The 15,088-nt window shown below is 39.2% G+C and overlaps 1 protein-coding gene across 2 annotated transcripts; it reads right to left on the minus strand.

The window, feature by feature from the left end:
• Positions 1–548: 548 nt before the first annotated feature.
• ift27 (intraflagellar transport 27 homolog (Chlamydomonas)) lies at positions 549–15,073 on the minus strand. Of its 2 annotated transcripts, none has more exons than XM_034188015.1 (7): positions 14,923–15,073; positions 13,242–13,321; positions 3,544–3,603; positions 2,826–2,885; positions 2,495–2,561; positions 1,000–1,109; positions 549–828 (listed from the first exon to the last, which is right to left on the minus strand). In XM_034188015.1, the coding sequence occupies exons 1-7, from the start codon at positions 14,954–14,956 to the stop codon at positions 724–726; spliced, it is 516 nt and encodes a 171-aa protein (XP_034043906.1). In that variant the 5' UTR covers positions 14,957–15,073; the 3' UTR covers positions 549–723. The 2 variants fall into 2 exon arrangements, with proteins under 2 accessions (XP_034043906.1, XP_034043905.1); XM_034188014.1 differs by having other exon boundaries at positions 2,495–2,612.
• Positions 15,074–15,088: the final 15 nt, after the last annotated feature.

Genomic DNA, 15,088 nt, shown 5'->3' on the forward strand with positions numbered 1-15,088 from the left:
GGAACAAGGACGTGGCTTTGACCTGGTTTGAATGGGAAATGGCCAATTAGAGGGGTGATTGCAATCGTCAGCGCCACACTGGCGACACAACAGAAACGATGTGAGAGGGTTGGTGCTGAGCAGTTAATGCTGTAAAGGAGAAATAAAATGGAACAGGAAAGAAAGCAGAGATGGTGAGAGAGAAGGTCAAGCATTAAAGAAACAAACAAAGTGATAAAATGAGCAAGCGATAACTGCGGGGAAAAAGTGAGAAAGATACATAAAAGCAGATGAAAAAAAGTGACAGAAAGGTAACAAAAAAGAAAGATAATTAGCAATAAATAAAAAGTCACCAATTGATTTGCAGCAAATGCTAGAAAATAATGCAGTTGTTTTGAAGTCAACATATTAAAACACAAGTGAAGGAAGTTGGATTGTACTGTTTTTGAATTTCATATTTAAACAAATTATGTTCTAGTGCACATACCGTTTGTGCACAGACTGTATGTGTACCAGAGCATTTGTTGCACGAGTACAATGAAAAGCACACAGAGAGACACAGCACATGAGAAAGGATTGTTAACAAGTTTATTCATAGTTAAATCAAAATATAATGATAATTACGCCAATAACAAAAGAAAACGCGACACTGCATCAACAAGGATTGGGGCACCAAAGCTTTTAAAATAGAAATCCAGGTGTTGGTGAAATGCTAAATGTGTTTTTGCGTCAGTAGAGAGTAGTCTAGCCTGGAGTGAGGTTCTGGATGGTCTCGATGCTCTGATGGTACAGAGACTGGAAGGTCCGAGCTAAACTCAGCAGTGGGGCGTCATAGTTCTCCATCTCTTTCTGCAAAACACAAACATGAATGCAGTAACATTTCATACAAAACACACAACACAAAAAATACCAAAAAGAAAAAAAAAAGGGGGCCCTATGGAATTCTCCTAATGGGTGACAAATAATCATTCACAAAATAAAACCAGACCATCACATAGTGGCCATGCTGAATGCACTCACAGCAGATGTCTCATAGTACTCCAATCCCTGGCTTTGGGCCCATTCTTGGGCCACGGATGTCTGCACCTCCCTCCGAGCAGACAAGTCTGACTTGTTGCCCACTAGAACACCTGAGCGCCACACAAAAATAAAACAAAAATGACTTGAAAAGTCTTACCGTCTACATAAAACCATGTACCATATTTTCCAGACTATAAATTGCATTTTTTTGTTGTTGTTATTGCCATTTTTACTTGTTTTACTGGTCCAGTTACTTATGTTTCAAAGCAACTTATGAATGAAAAAAATACTGAATTATCATCTATGGCCACAAGATGGCATCATCTATATGTTTGACAAGCTGATACTGTATACTGATGTGTGAGAGGTCCGGTGATTCACACTCCGGAGCAGAAAGTGACAATAATGTACTGCTGGATGTCAACTACCAACTACAGATGTGCGAGATCTTAGAGAAGTAGTAAAATTAATAAATCATGCTCTCAAACTGAAAGAGTGTGAACTTGAATAAAAAGAGTGAATATAACATTCATACTACTCACTGCTCCATTTGTTTGTAATGTGTGGGACAGCCAGAACAGTAACAAGCAGGACAGCAAGACTACGGTAAGGATAATTACGTTTTAAAATGAAATGGAGTTTGAAAATGTTTAATAACGTTTAATGATGTAAACATACATGTTTAGTTCTGAAAGAAAATTTCTCTGACTTCTTTGTCACTGTTACAATAACATTAATTAATCTGTTAGCTTCTGCTCGATCATGCAGTGTTTACATTATACTCTGTATCTTCTGGAGTATAAGCTACACCGGAGTATAAAAAAATGCCTCTTGAAGACGAAAAAACATAATTCACACAGGAGTATATCCTGCACCTGTTTTTTTCCTGTATTATCAGGTCTTTTACATGGGAGTTTTGTACATTGTTGTGGTGTTCTTTTATTACTGGCATTTATTGTTTTATTATTGTACTTTATTTTGTATTATGCTTTGACTCTTTGGAAAGCCCTATATATTTGGGGGTATATTAAATCCCACTGGAGTATAAATCACAGGACCTCCAAACTAGTAAAAAAAAAAAAAAAACTCTGGGAAATACAAAAAAAACAACGTGCTGATCAGTGCAAATTTAGACATTTTGCTGTTGAGACACATATTTGTACAGATGTGACCAATACCCCGGTGCGACTTACAGTCTGTAAAATACATTACATTTCTTGGAACAAATTTGTTAAACACTGAAGTTAAGGCTTTTTCCAAAACTAGTGTGTTCCACAAGGATTTGTCTTGGGACCTTAAGTACATACACACATCTTTGAATTACACCTGAAAGAACCACTACAGGCACTTCATTGTTTCATTTCAACTCCAATGTGGTGGTGTGCAGAGGTGAAATTACAAAAACCGCGTCAGTGTCCAAATACTTATGCACCTGACTGTAATTTCTAAACATTTGTCAGTTTCCCATTCATTCCTTAAACTATAGGGACAATACCTGGAATATGGTGGTCCTGGCAGTGGGCATGAACTCTTTCCATCCAGCAGCTGCAGTTGGAAAATGACTGCTCATTGGTCAGGTCAAAAACCAAGCATAACAGTGACGGTTGGCCCCACTGTGGTGGTGAACGTTATGTGGTGGACGCAGAGAGGTGGGGGAACAGTTCAAATGACAGCTCAGACACAGTGAAGGCAGACAATGATAGCAAAAGAGCGGTCAGCATCATATCAATCATACTCACGATGACATCAGAATGTATCCATAAAATGAAACAATAGCAGCGCACTTTTTTACTGGTTTCAAACATTAATTTTGGATCATTACTCACCATTTTCTCACACGCTTCAACAAATGTCTCCTTCCCTGCAGAGTCGATGATATAAAGTTCCTTGTAAAAAAAAAAAAAAGAGACAAAATTAAAAAAAAGTGTCTTTTACACAGAGAACAAGTCAAATTGTACCATTTTAAAGCTAATGTGTTGGATGTAGTTTCATCTAGTGGTGAAGTTGCAGACTGCATGATGTCACTGCCAGTCTCGTGATACTGTTTCCCTTCATGTTTTCACTTCTTTGGCTGAGGGGGTTCATGCTCCCTTGCCTTCTCTTGTTATAAGAAATATGTATGAGCCTCAATTTCACAAAAATGAGGGTTCTTAAACTTGTTAGCCTACACAAGCTTCTAGTATACAGTGTTTATGAATCAGTGGGATCCTCTTCATTTTTCTTCAGTCTTCCAGCCACACTGCAAACTGTGAAAGACAGAGGCTTCATCTGAATATGCACACTAGCTGGTAAGCAAAAAGCAGTGTGCACCATCCATAGTTAGCACAGAAGGTAAAGGTACCTAGATGATTTACTACCTCTATAGTGTGCAAAGTTGCTAGAGAAGGATTGTAAAACAGATGGAATTAAGGTGTGGGTTTCCCATGTGACTTATGGCAAACTGCAGCTGAAATTTTGCAAGTTCTTTTTGAGAAAATCCTCCTCTATAGGTTTTTGGGGATAATGGCGGTGACACAATAAGGATGCAAAAAATGATGGGCTCACCACGCTGTCATTTGTCTCTGGGATATTGACACATTTCACCAGCAGCTCAATTCCTGTTGTCTGTAACACAAACACAATCAGCACAGAAATGAAAATATATATTAAAAATACATCCTAAAAGATGCAAAGATATGATTACTTATAATACACAAACTAGGACAATTAAGTAACCACCTCCCTCTTTAAAACGTTTGAGTCAATGGAAGCCAAAAGTGTTTGTTAAAGCCTTGCTCAAAAGCAAGCTTCTCAAGTGCTGCAATCAGGGTACCCATCGATTTTGCAAAGATCGCAGCATCGTCCGAAGTCAAGGCTAGTAAACCTTTCCTCACCAATAAAGAAAGCCACCTAAGTAACTGGTTTCCCCAACAAATACCAAGCACACAGTCCATGGGAGCAGTGAACAGTAGAGGGGCCAGAACACATCCCTGATGAACGCCAGTTTTCCCTGGTAAAAATTCAGAGTTTGTGAAAAAAAAGGTCTCCCTCACTGAGGCATCACTCACCACAGTGGAAGTGTTGACAGAGACAACAGACCTAACAACCTATTGAACGAATGCTTGAGTCTGAGCCTCATAACGCACACAATGAAACGGGTGACATATGAAACAAATGGAAAGAGCTGATCTGTCACAGCAACTGCCACTGCCTTAGTACACCATGATGCAACCAGACCAAAAGTGTATCTACCAAATCTGAGATCTGGTCACACCCAGCAGCTGAAAAGCAGAGCAAACAAATGGAGTGTCTGTGTTTGTGATTATCCTGGAACAAGACTAAGATCCAGGTTTTCACTGACTTCTTGGACTCGGTCATCACTAGCTGTATCAGGCAAAAGTGCCGAACTTGTGATATTCATATCCCTGTGTCCGCTGCATTTGAGGTTGAGAATTGTCTGGGAAGAGCTTTTGGAGTCATGAAGTCTCTGGACGGAGGTGTTAGGTGATTCTGATATCTTTGCAGGAGAGGAAGGTCCAACTCCTTCGGGTTCTGGTGCTTCCTGTTTCACTGTTTGGATGTAAGACTTAGATGAGAACCAGCGACTAAAGGAATCAACGAGATGTCTTTGGTACTAGGTCTCAATTCAATTCAATTTATTTATATAGCACCAAATCATAAAATAAGCTGTCCCAAGATGTTTGACAAGGACAAGGTCCAACTTTACCCACCCCCTGAGCAAGCACATTGGCAACAGTGATAAGGGACAAACTCCCTCAGGTCTCTTTGGAGCATCCTTGTGTACTGCCAGAATGGCTTTGTATCAAGTGAGCAATTACGCCTCAGATGAGGAGTTTCACTTGCATTGTGAGGGACCATCAGCTACAACAGATTGGACAATAACACGTTTCTGTGGGCGTGATTCAGCATGTAGGTGCCTCAATGTTAGAGAAGGCCGAAAACACGTCCGTGGATGGTTACTTTCGAGAGGTGGGGATGAACTGATTGTCTGCCTGGTTGGTTGCATCCAGGACCCAAGGCATCATTATCACTGTAATTGTATACAAAGTTAGTTTAGAAAAAGTGGTTCCAGATTATCATCTATATGTGTCTTATATTATATATATGTCTTTATATATATCTATAGTGTAGTCGTGAGGGTGATGGTCAGCAGACCCAAGGATTCTGGACCTTATGTGAGATGGAGACCCTGACATCCTGATTACAAATTGTTATACATTGCTAAATACAAACCAAATTTTTGGGAAATTATATAATACAGCACAAATACATATACATATATGTTTAGTTCATATTTTGTACATTATATACATATTTGAATGATATCTGTGTGATAGTAACTTTTTGAGTAATTGAATATGAAAAGTTGAGAGGTTATACATCTGATGATGGACTCGCCTAATGTTGGGAAGAGAGTCCTATGATTCTTCAAAATGTGCCCATATTAGTTATTGGGGATTAAACAGGATGGAACGGCACACAAGTGCTTAAGATGTGAGCAGTTGGAAAATTTTTACAGAAAAGGGGGCAAATAAATGACAGAATTATAAAAGGGGGCGGCTGCACAGGGTGAATCTGATCTCTATTTATACCAGATCAACCTTCTTCAAAAACATCAATAACTTGGAAAAAAAAGTCCAGAGTGGACTGACTGCTTAAGGAATCTTGGTATCCTGCCCTGAGTTCTCTGTGGTAACCTTGAAGAATCAAACAGGCCTTTTCACATCAATTTCAAACTGATCTGGTCTTCTGAGTTTATCCTCAGCCGAGCATGTCAAATGCTTGAAGCTGCAGAAAAGACACACTTTTCACACACACACACACACACACACACACACACACACACACACACACACACACACACACACACACACACACACACACACACACACACACACACACACACACACACACACACACACACACACACACACACACCTCTGTGCAAACACTGATGTGCATCCACAGCCTACAGAGCACATTTTTCTGACTCGTACACAGACATGGCTCATAACGGCAGCACACATACACACATGCGGATGCGGGCAGTCTCATTCGGGGCAGTCTAATGAGCTGATGTGATGCACAGGAAGCCTTTTGCTGGAATGCCAATGACGGCCTATTAGCTACAAATAAGCTCGGAATATTGCTAACAGGCCGTCTGACATTTTCAAAGCAGGACGTGAGCAGAATGGCCAGCAGCATCATCTACCCTTCAAAATCCATAGCTGAAGAACCAGAACTCTGCCAAGAAATCTTGATGATGGTACCGGTTCCTTTTTCCCACACAATTCAGAATGGAAAAGACAAATGGTTTCCATCCTACGAAAAGAAAGAATAAGCAGAGCGCCAAGCTCTTCACGTTCTGATGTGAATTTGGTGAGATAAGGTTCCATAGACTGGAACAAACAACACAGAAAACAAAAACAAATATTGATTATTTTAGAGCTTTATCAGTAGTTTCTGTGCAAATTGTGAAGTTCCAAAATTAAAAGGGTCTATCTCCTTTCAGAGCAAGGGGGCAGCATTCATTCAGTTAGTGCATTCACTTATTCCACTTACTAATGTCATCAGCGAATAAGGGCTGGAGCTAACAGTCATACAGTCCTGGTGCATTGTGCCACAGCATCCCAAAGCAAAGTTTCTCTTGCATGAGTGAGAAAGAAGTTAAAAATATTTTATCTGTCAGCAAGAGACTGTCCGCTACAAATAGGTGTTTTAACTGTTGCATAGCAACAGCAGAAGCTGTGAGCAGGATTTCCTCATAAACATTTGTCCCAGTGCAACAAGCTAATAAGACGCTGTGTGCTTGACTCGGGGCCTCGGTCTCCAGATGTACATCTTATCTCCTTCAAATTTTGTAATTTTAATTCGTCACTTCAGACTGTGTGTACGATATAGGATAAGACCTGGGCTACAATATGGGTTAGATTCCCGGTCACACTGCCAGTCTGTGTTCTTAGACAAAGAAAAAAAGCACTGTACATGCTTACTAAAATGTATTTAATACTTCGTACAAAAGCCTTTGTTGGTAATGAAGCTTCAAGACGCCTCCTGTATGGAGAAACTACTCACATGCATTGCTTAGGTGTGATTTTGGCTCATTCTTCCACACAGTCTTCAAATCTTGAAGGACCCATTGACTTCTTCTATTGTGGTGTCGTTTTCAAAAATGCATACTTAAAAAAGGCCATGAGGCAAGAATTTTAAATTAAGCACTTATTTTGAATTAAATCAAACATACCAGTGGGAAATTATGATTCTTTGGACTTGTTAAAAAAGAAAGGGTAAATTTCCATGACCCAGAGTTGAACTCTCCAGACCTGGGTACCTTCCAGAAAAGTGAAGTCACCAAACCCATCAACAGCTGTTTTTGGTTCTAAACGTGCGCTGACAACTGCAAGATTTGGATGCCCGACCTGTGTCGTGCAGGAGAGTAAACTCGTATTTAACAGGTGTAGACTGAATGTGAGAGGGGCACCGGCGCGTGCAATTGCACAAAGAGAATTATGTTAAAAAAAAATCTTTCATGCATAAATGTCGTGCAACATGGCGCGATCTGCTCATCAACACTACATGCAGCTCATCAAGTGGGGTAAAGTCAACAGACCGTTGCGTCAGCGCTCCGCACCGCATCAGAGCGCAGCTCATCTGAAGGATTTTAACGAGATGTTAAATCTATCATAAACATACTTTTACAGCTGCACAGAAGAAGAAAAGAACATGCAACTGTTTTACCAAGCCATGGCAATGTAAACATGACAAATAATTACTTTTTAGACAGCTCCAAATGCTTTCTCCAGCTCATTCAGCGCACGTGTGGACAGCTGCTGCTGGAGCAGTCCTCTGTGATTCACGAAGTGATTAGAGCCATTTTCAGCAGCCAACTTGCAGAGAAAATGATTAAGCCACTACGAAATAATTATTTTATATACGCAGCATCCAGTGCAGAGCACGTGGCAGCCAGCGGAACAAAGCTGGGAACTCAGTAGGTGGGATCGTCACGACGACGTGCATGCAACTGCGTGCATCAAAGTCATGCAAGAGTCAGGGGGCCTTAAGATTTACTATATTTAGAATAGACCTCCCTTTGGGGTGGAGAAATTGCCCTCTTGTCACTATTGAAGATGACCACAAACCAGTATAAATCGTAGTTGTTCCTGCTCTTTGAGGACTCTCTGAAATTTACTTCCTTTGCCAGCAAATAAAAATGACTGCTTTGAGACTTAGATTTTTCTCTGACTTTTCTGGACACCTTTAAGAAGATATTTTTGAACCATTGAGCATTGCTAATACACTTAGACTTTTGTTTGGTGATCTATGATTTTTTATTTATTTCCATAAATTTTCTATTGGATTCCAGTCAGGTGATTGGCTGGGCCATTCTAGCAGCTTTATTTTCATTCTCTGAAACCAACTGAGTTTCCTTGTCTGTGTGTCTGGGATCAGTGTCTTGCTGAAATGTCCACCCTTGTTTCATTTTCATCATCCTGGTAGATGGCAGCGGATTTTAATCACGAATGTCTCAGTACATTTTTTTCATTCATCCTTCCTTCAATTATATGAAGTTTGCCAGTCACGTATGCTGAAAAAACAGCTCCACACCATGATGGTCCCATCTCCAAATTTCACTGTTGTTATGGTGTTTTTGGGGCCATTTTACCTCCAAACATGATATGCATTATGGCATCTGAAAAGTTGAACTTTGGGCTCATCTTACCAGACTATGGTCTCCCAGTATTTCACAGGCTTGTCTAAATGTTCTGCAGTAAACTTTAAACAAGCTTCAACATGCTTTTTCTTAATCAATGGAGTCTTGTGTGGTAAGCGTGCATACAGGCCATGGTGGCTGAGTGCATTACTTATTGTTTTCTTTTAAGCAATTGTACCTACTAATTCCAGGTCTTTCTGAAGTTCTCCACAAGTGGTCCTTGGCTCTTGGACAACTCTTCTGGTAATTATTTTCACTCCTCTGCCAGAAACCTTGTGAGGAACACCTGGTTGTGGCCAGTTTATGGTGAAATGATATTCTTTCCACTTCCAGATTATAGCCCCAATAGTGCTGACTGGAACATTCAGAAGTATAGAAATCCTTTTGTAGACAATGCCATCAGAATGTTTTGCAACAAGGTTGCAAAGATCTTGAGAGAGTTCTTTGCTTTTACCCATCATGAGATGTTCCTTGTGTGACACCTTGGTAATGAGACAACTTTTAATAGGCCATCAGTTGGGATTGAAACAGTTGATATTAATTTGCACTGACAAAGGGCAGAATTGCTTTCCAAATTACTGATAGATTTCAGCTGGTGTCTTGCTTTCCATGCCTTTTTGCACCTCCCTTTCTTCAAGTGTTCAATACTTTTTTCTTGTGTCAGTTCACATTATTACACATAACTTAATTTCTATACTTGTTTGTTTTAGTTTCTTTGTATGCATATATAACTTGGGTTGTTACTGACATCTGGTGAAAATTTGATGCCAGTAGCACCTTTAGAAATATATTTACTGAGAAAAATGGTGGTGCATAAATACTTATTTCACCGACTGTATATGCAGCTAAACTTAAGTAAGGAACACTGTGTTCCCCTAACTATTTTGAGCAGCATATAAACTATGAATTCATTAAATTTAGAGAAAAATGTACTATATCATGATATGCACCTTTATAGGGTTGCTAAGGTATAGGAGGAAAAAAATAAAAATCAAATGAGTCAGGTTCATAAGAACACAGCATCATATTGCCATTCAAGGAACTCCAGGTGTGGGTACTTCCACGAGGGCTTTAATTTTAACACTGGAGGTTACTGCTTATTTACCAGCACAGAAAATTGCACATCAAAATTGTTCAGAATTATTACAAATTATTGCAGTCATACATGCCGGTGACAAAGGTTTCAACAGCTCAGATGTGTTTCAGCTCAGTGTCAAGTTCACACAACCTCCCACAAATGCCAACCTTAATACAAACTTTAAAATTCTTTGGAAATGTTGGATTTTAATATTCTACCGGTCCAACGTGGACAGACATGCACAGCATTACAAACAAGTGGGTAAATCCTATCCTGTACAAAGAACCTCAACACTGCCACGGTGTAGTGTTTGTGTGCTTGTTAAGTGCATGTTCTGGTAGCGTTCCAGAATCCCGCTGTATTAATTATCGATGGTCCTGTCACCTCCGAAGCCCCAATACTGCTGACACAGTAAGAGATGAACACACACACACACACACACACACACACACACACACACACACACACACACACACACACACACACACACACACACACACACACACACACACACACACACACACACACACACACACACACACACACGACTGGCTCTGGTCCAGTACTGGACTCAATCCTGTTCTGTTCTGAAATGGCTTCAAGGCATAATGGTGAACTTTAGATGCTTTTTCACCAGAGAGACCAATTCCTGGGTATGCCATTAACCCAAACATTATACCCAGATGCACCTGCAAATGCCCACAACTTTCTGCTAATTGGCAGCCATACAGCTGAGATAAATCAAATGAGTATCCAATGATTACATCTTAATTTTTTTCCCATCCTCCTGATCTTAGTGATCACTTATTAAAAAAAAAAAAAACGCCCCAACATATAAATGATATGAAGTACTACAAATTAAAGAGGCAGTCATGGGTAAAAAATAAATCTCACACACAGCTTTATCTCTTCCTGAGACAATTATTTTCATTATCAATTAATGCAATGATCTTTTTCTGGATTAATGAATTAGTTGTTTGGTCCACAAAATGTTAGACAACGGTGAAAAAAAAATCACAAGACAATGTCCGTTGATAAACACGCGTACTGTGTGTGAGTGACACGGTCAATGACGTCTTTGGCCAAAGCATATTCTCCACCTAGCGGAAGTGCCAGTTCTTACACTAGCTGTACTAGCATCAATGAAATTGGCCAAAATAATAAAATAAAAAAATTGATGCTGGCCGATTTTGGCATGCGGGTGGGGATGATAAACTAATGTTTTTTGTTTGTTTGTTTGTTTTGTTTTTTAAATGGTGCCTAATCAAGAGCATTAGACAGTGGCCAAAAGAACAAGCATCCTCCGTTGAATATTTGGGCTAACACTCAGGAACAGGGTGAGATGCTGGAATATCTGGGTGAGACTGAGTACAGCCATTGCTCTTTCGCACCGAAATGAGCCAGCCGAGGTATCTTCAATTTAGTCCGGGACAATCAAAAACAAGAGACTCCAAATCCTCCAACTTCTCACTTGGCTTGTCAAGTGCTGCTAACAGGACCCCCGCTGATTCCTCAAAGATCACTGTGATGAAGGAACTGAGCTGAAAAGCATCAACTGCAACTGAAACTGGAGCAATGTGCTACAACTTACATGCTAATAACCAAGAATTGCAAAGTTTAAAAACAGCCAAATGTATCAATAATTAAGTTAAACATAACCAGAAATGGAGGTTCTTTAAGTTAGAGCACTGAAATCATACTTTTTTTTTTCTATCAGCTACTTCCTTTATGTTTGTAAATACCAGCTGCATTAATTGCTTCAATGATCTAACAGCTGGTGTCATAAATCATTATGCTTATTAATATTTACAGCTAGATGTTCGGATGACTCAGATCATCCAATCACATTAATCCATGCATTGGAATCACTGTACATATTGTGAGTTCTATATTAGTACTAACTTCAGTGCAGACTTCACCTCCGCCAGCCTCGTCTTTATGCAATTCAAGCTCTGATAAGGTTGCTCAGCAGACTGTTCACGTGTTCAGCTAATGCTGGGAATTAGCTCACTCAGCAGAATACTCCATACTGCTCGGATTCTTTGAGGGTTTTTTTGTTTTGTTTTGTTTTGTTTTTTTTAAGTAATTTCTGTCCAAGTGAACTGCACAACCGTTTTCTGTAAACGATCAATGGCTTGATGTAAGTATCCGACAAAAATGAGGGTCCTACAACAAGAAAACAATGTCCTACTTTCTGATATATCAGTGCCTGACAACAAACCAGTGTTGAGTACCCAGTAGCCCCCTTACCACAAAAGTAGGACTGGTACTTTGAGTACTGGCTGTGGTTCCACCAGTGGTAACATTCATAGTCCAGTACTAGTCTCTGCAGTGGACAACTAACTCATATGAATGTATGTGTTCAAACAGCGTTTTTTTGTGTCTTCCTGCCAATAGGTGAAAGCTGACCCACCACACATGCACACACTTCCATCTGCAGCCTGTGAAACACTGAGAATCAGTGCGTAAGCACGACCCCATATATATCACAGAGTGAGGTTAATGACACGGCTCCCTTCCGCGTGCAGATTAGAATAAATAATGCAGATAATCAGCTTTAATTTGGCAAGCTGTGCTGTCTTGGTCTTCAGCATCTCCTGCAGTGAATTTCAAAACCCATACACGATTCAGATCTGTGCAAGCTGTTTCAGTGGCTCATGCATGGGTTTGACTGTTTTGAATAAGCATAGTCAGGTCACGCAGTCAGAACAGAGATTTAGTAGAATCTCTTCTCTACCCACTGTAAACACATAAACATGCTCAATGCCATGTGCACAGCAGTGCTTAAAATCTGCCCGAGAACATGATCTGAGTCTTCTAAGTAACATCAATGTTTCAAGTTCTATAGTTTATTTTGGTATTTACTGTAGGTTTGAATGTGTAAAAACATGCACAAACACCACATCACTTGCCAAAAAAGTGCATGCTGATTTAATAATGGTGTGCATTGAGGACAGTGCCTTTCCAATGTGCAAAATAGCACATTATGAAGACACTATCAGACACTATGTGCACAGAACTGTTCTGTGCACTCATTTCTCTGTGTGTTCCACCAGCAGAACACAGCAGTTATTCACCAGTTGGCTTAAACACCATTGATGGAACAATAATACAATATCTGAAATAGCAGACTGACTTGATTGAGATGGACTAACCCACTCACACCTACACATTTTTCTTGTCCAAGCACTGTACTGGTATCAGCTGTCTATTCTGGCCTGCTGAACTGCTTCTTTACACCAATCCAAAAGTTGCACAACACCACCTGAAATTTCAAAACCAAATATTTCTCTATGACTTGTCCCCGAGTCAAATCACAGTCCAATCCTTAAATCTGTGTGGCGAACAGCTGTTTTAAACATAAGAAGCAATACAAAAGGAACAAGGTGGTTTTCAGGTACACGTGAAGTATACAACTATGTACATCTCAGCATTCTGTGTTGTTATTCTCACCATGCTGTAGTTGTTCTGGAACAGACTTCCATCACTGTGAAACATGTGACAGAGGGTGCTTTTTCCCACTGCAGCATCTCCTGCATAAGATAACAAAAAAAGAGAAAATCCATAATATATAAATTGATATGTTTCTTATATGGTAAATGTATGTTAATTGAACAGGAGGACTTTGATTATTAAGATTTTGAGTTGTTGTTTCTTCAGTGTTGAATTTAGTTACCAGTCTTATGAATGAAATGCCCAATTTTCTCTGCCAGCGTATCTGTCTTTAGTCATGTTGAGCCCCGTGTTGCTATAGCTTTACTTTTTCTGTGCAATGACATCTTTTTTCAATTGTCCCAAAAAATAACAAGTAAAAAAGGAGTATCTGCACGCTTGGATCAATGCAAGTCTCTTTAATACACCAAGCTTTCAGTTCAAAGGACCTTCATCAGGGTAAAGATCCAAAAAAGAAAGGAGCAAAAAAAAAAAAAAAAAAGCTGCACCCAGCATTTTTTTTTTTCCAGAACACTCCACTTTTTGGGGCAGTCTCTCCAAGTGCTTTTAAGTTGAAAATTTCTGAACATTTCAGAAAGACACTGTGACATCACTGCAGTGCTGAGTTTTGCTTTTGCTGTTTCTAATTGTCACTCAAAATCAGAAAAGATTAAAAAAAGTAATTTGTGATATCAGATTAGACAGACGATATGTTCCTGCTGAAGGTAAGTACTTTTTAATCACCGCATAATATATGGTAGTCATCAGTTGTTTATTGTTGTCATAAAAACAAATCCCACATAAGACCCCCAACTGAAACCACTGAAAATGCTAGGATGGCACATTTGTGGGGATTCTCCAAGGGCTTTTCTTCCAGAAAAAAAATGTGATATGGAAATAAGACCTTATCACTTGTATCAAGAAATCGTGTCAGTCTACTCTTGTTCTGTTAGCAGATATGTTTTGCTTAAAGTCAGTAATATTTTCTTGTATGTGTGCGCTTTAATGAAAATTAGTCATTAGTTTAGCAGGATGATTTAGGGAGTGACTGAGACTGCAATAATGATTTTTTATTTTTCATTATAATCACTTTGTTTACAACAAATTCTGATATCTTATTTTATCTGATCAACAGCCTCAAACCATAAGATATTTCACTGAAAGTGACATTAAAAGATATACCAACGCATCCGCCAACTTCAGCCTTTTTTACTTTGATAAATACAATTAGCAGGCTTCTCTCCAAAGCTATTTGAAACCTTTATAAAGTGTTTTTAATGTATGCCGGCCATCTGATTTAACCTCAAGAACAAATAAAGTTTACTGAATGAAAGTGGATCAATTCTCAAAATAAATGATTTGAATTATTTTGTGGAGTGATTAATCAATCAATAAACTAGTTATTGGTTATGGTTATGTAAATAACTAATAATGAAAATGTGTCATTTACAGGCTTCTAATAAACATTGTTTCAAACTTTGCAAAACATGTTTCAGTTTAGTCCTTACGTTTACCCTTTAACACGACAGGATACACCTTCTTTATTGCTTCTCATCACATATATTGCAGTTTTTGCTTTAAGTGGTCCCCCATCATCACTTTGGATAAAAAAAACTGAATTATCCAGAGGAACAAGTATAGGCTTTAGCTAAAGCTTCAGCAATCTTAAAAAGCACATAAATGCACTAAACATTTTACCTACCGACGAGCAGACACCTCGCTCTCAGTTTTACCATTCCAAAAGGTAACTTTATGGAAAATTAAAGAAAGCGTTTTCATTTAACGAGTTGTATTTTTGTTTTTACTCTGTGGAACGCCTCTTCCTTCTGTTTCCTGACTCAGAAGCGAAGCGCCACTTAGCAACCGAA

Source organism: Thalassophryne amazonica, chromosome 15 (assembly GCF_902500255.1).
Source record: "Thalassophryne amazonica chromosome 15, fThaAma1.1, whole genome shotgun sequence".
Taxonomy (NCBI): Eukaryota; Metazoa; Chordata; class Actinopteri; order Batrachoidiformes; family Batrachoididae; genus Thalassophryne; species Thalassophryne amazonica.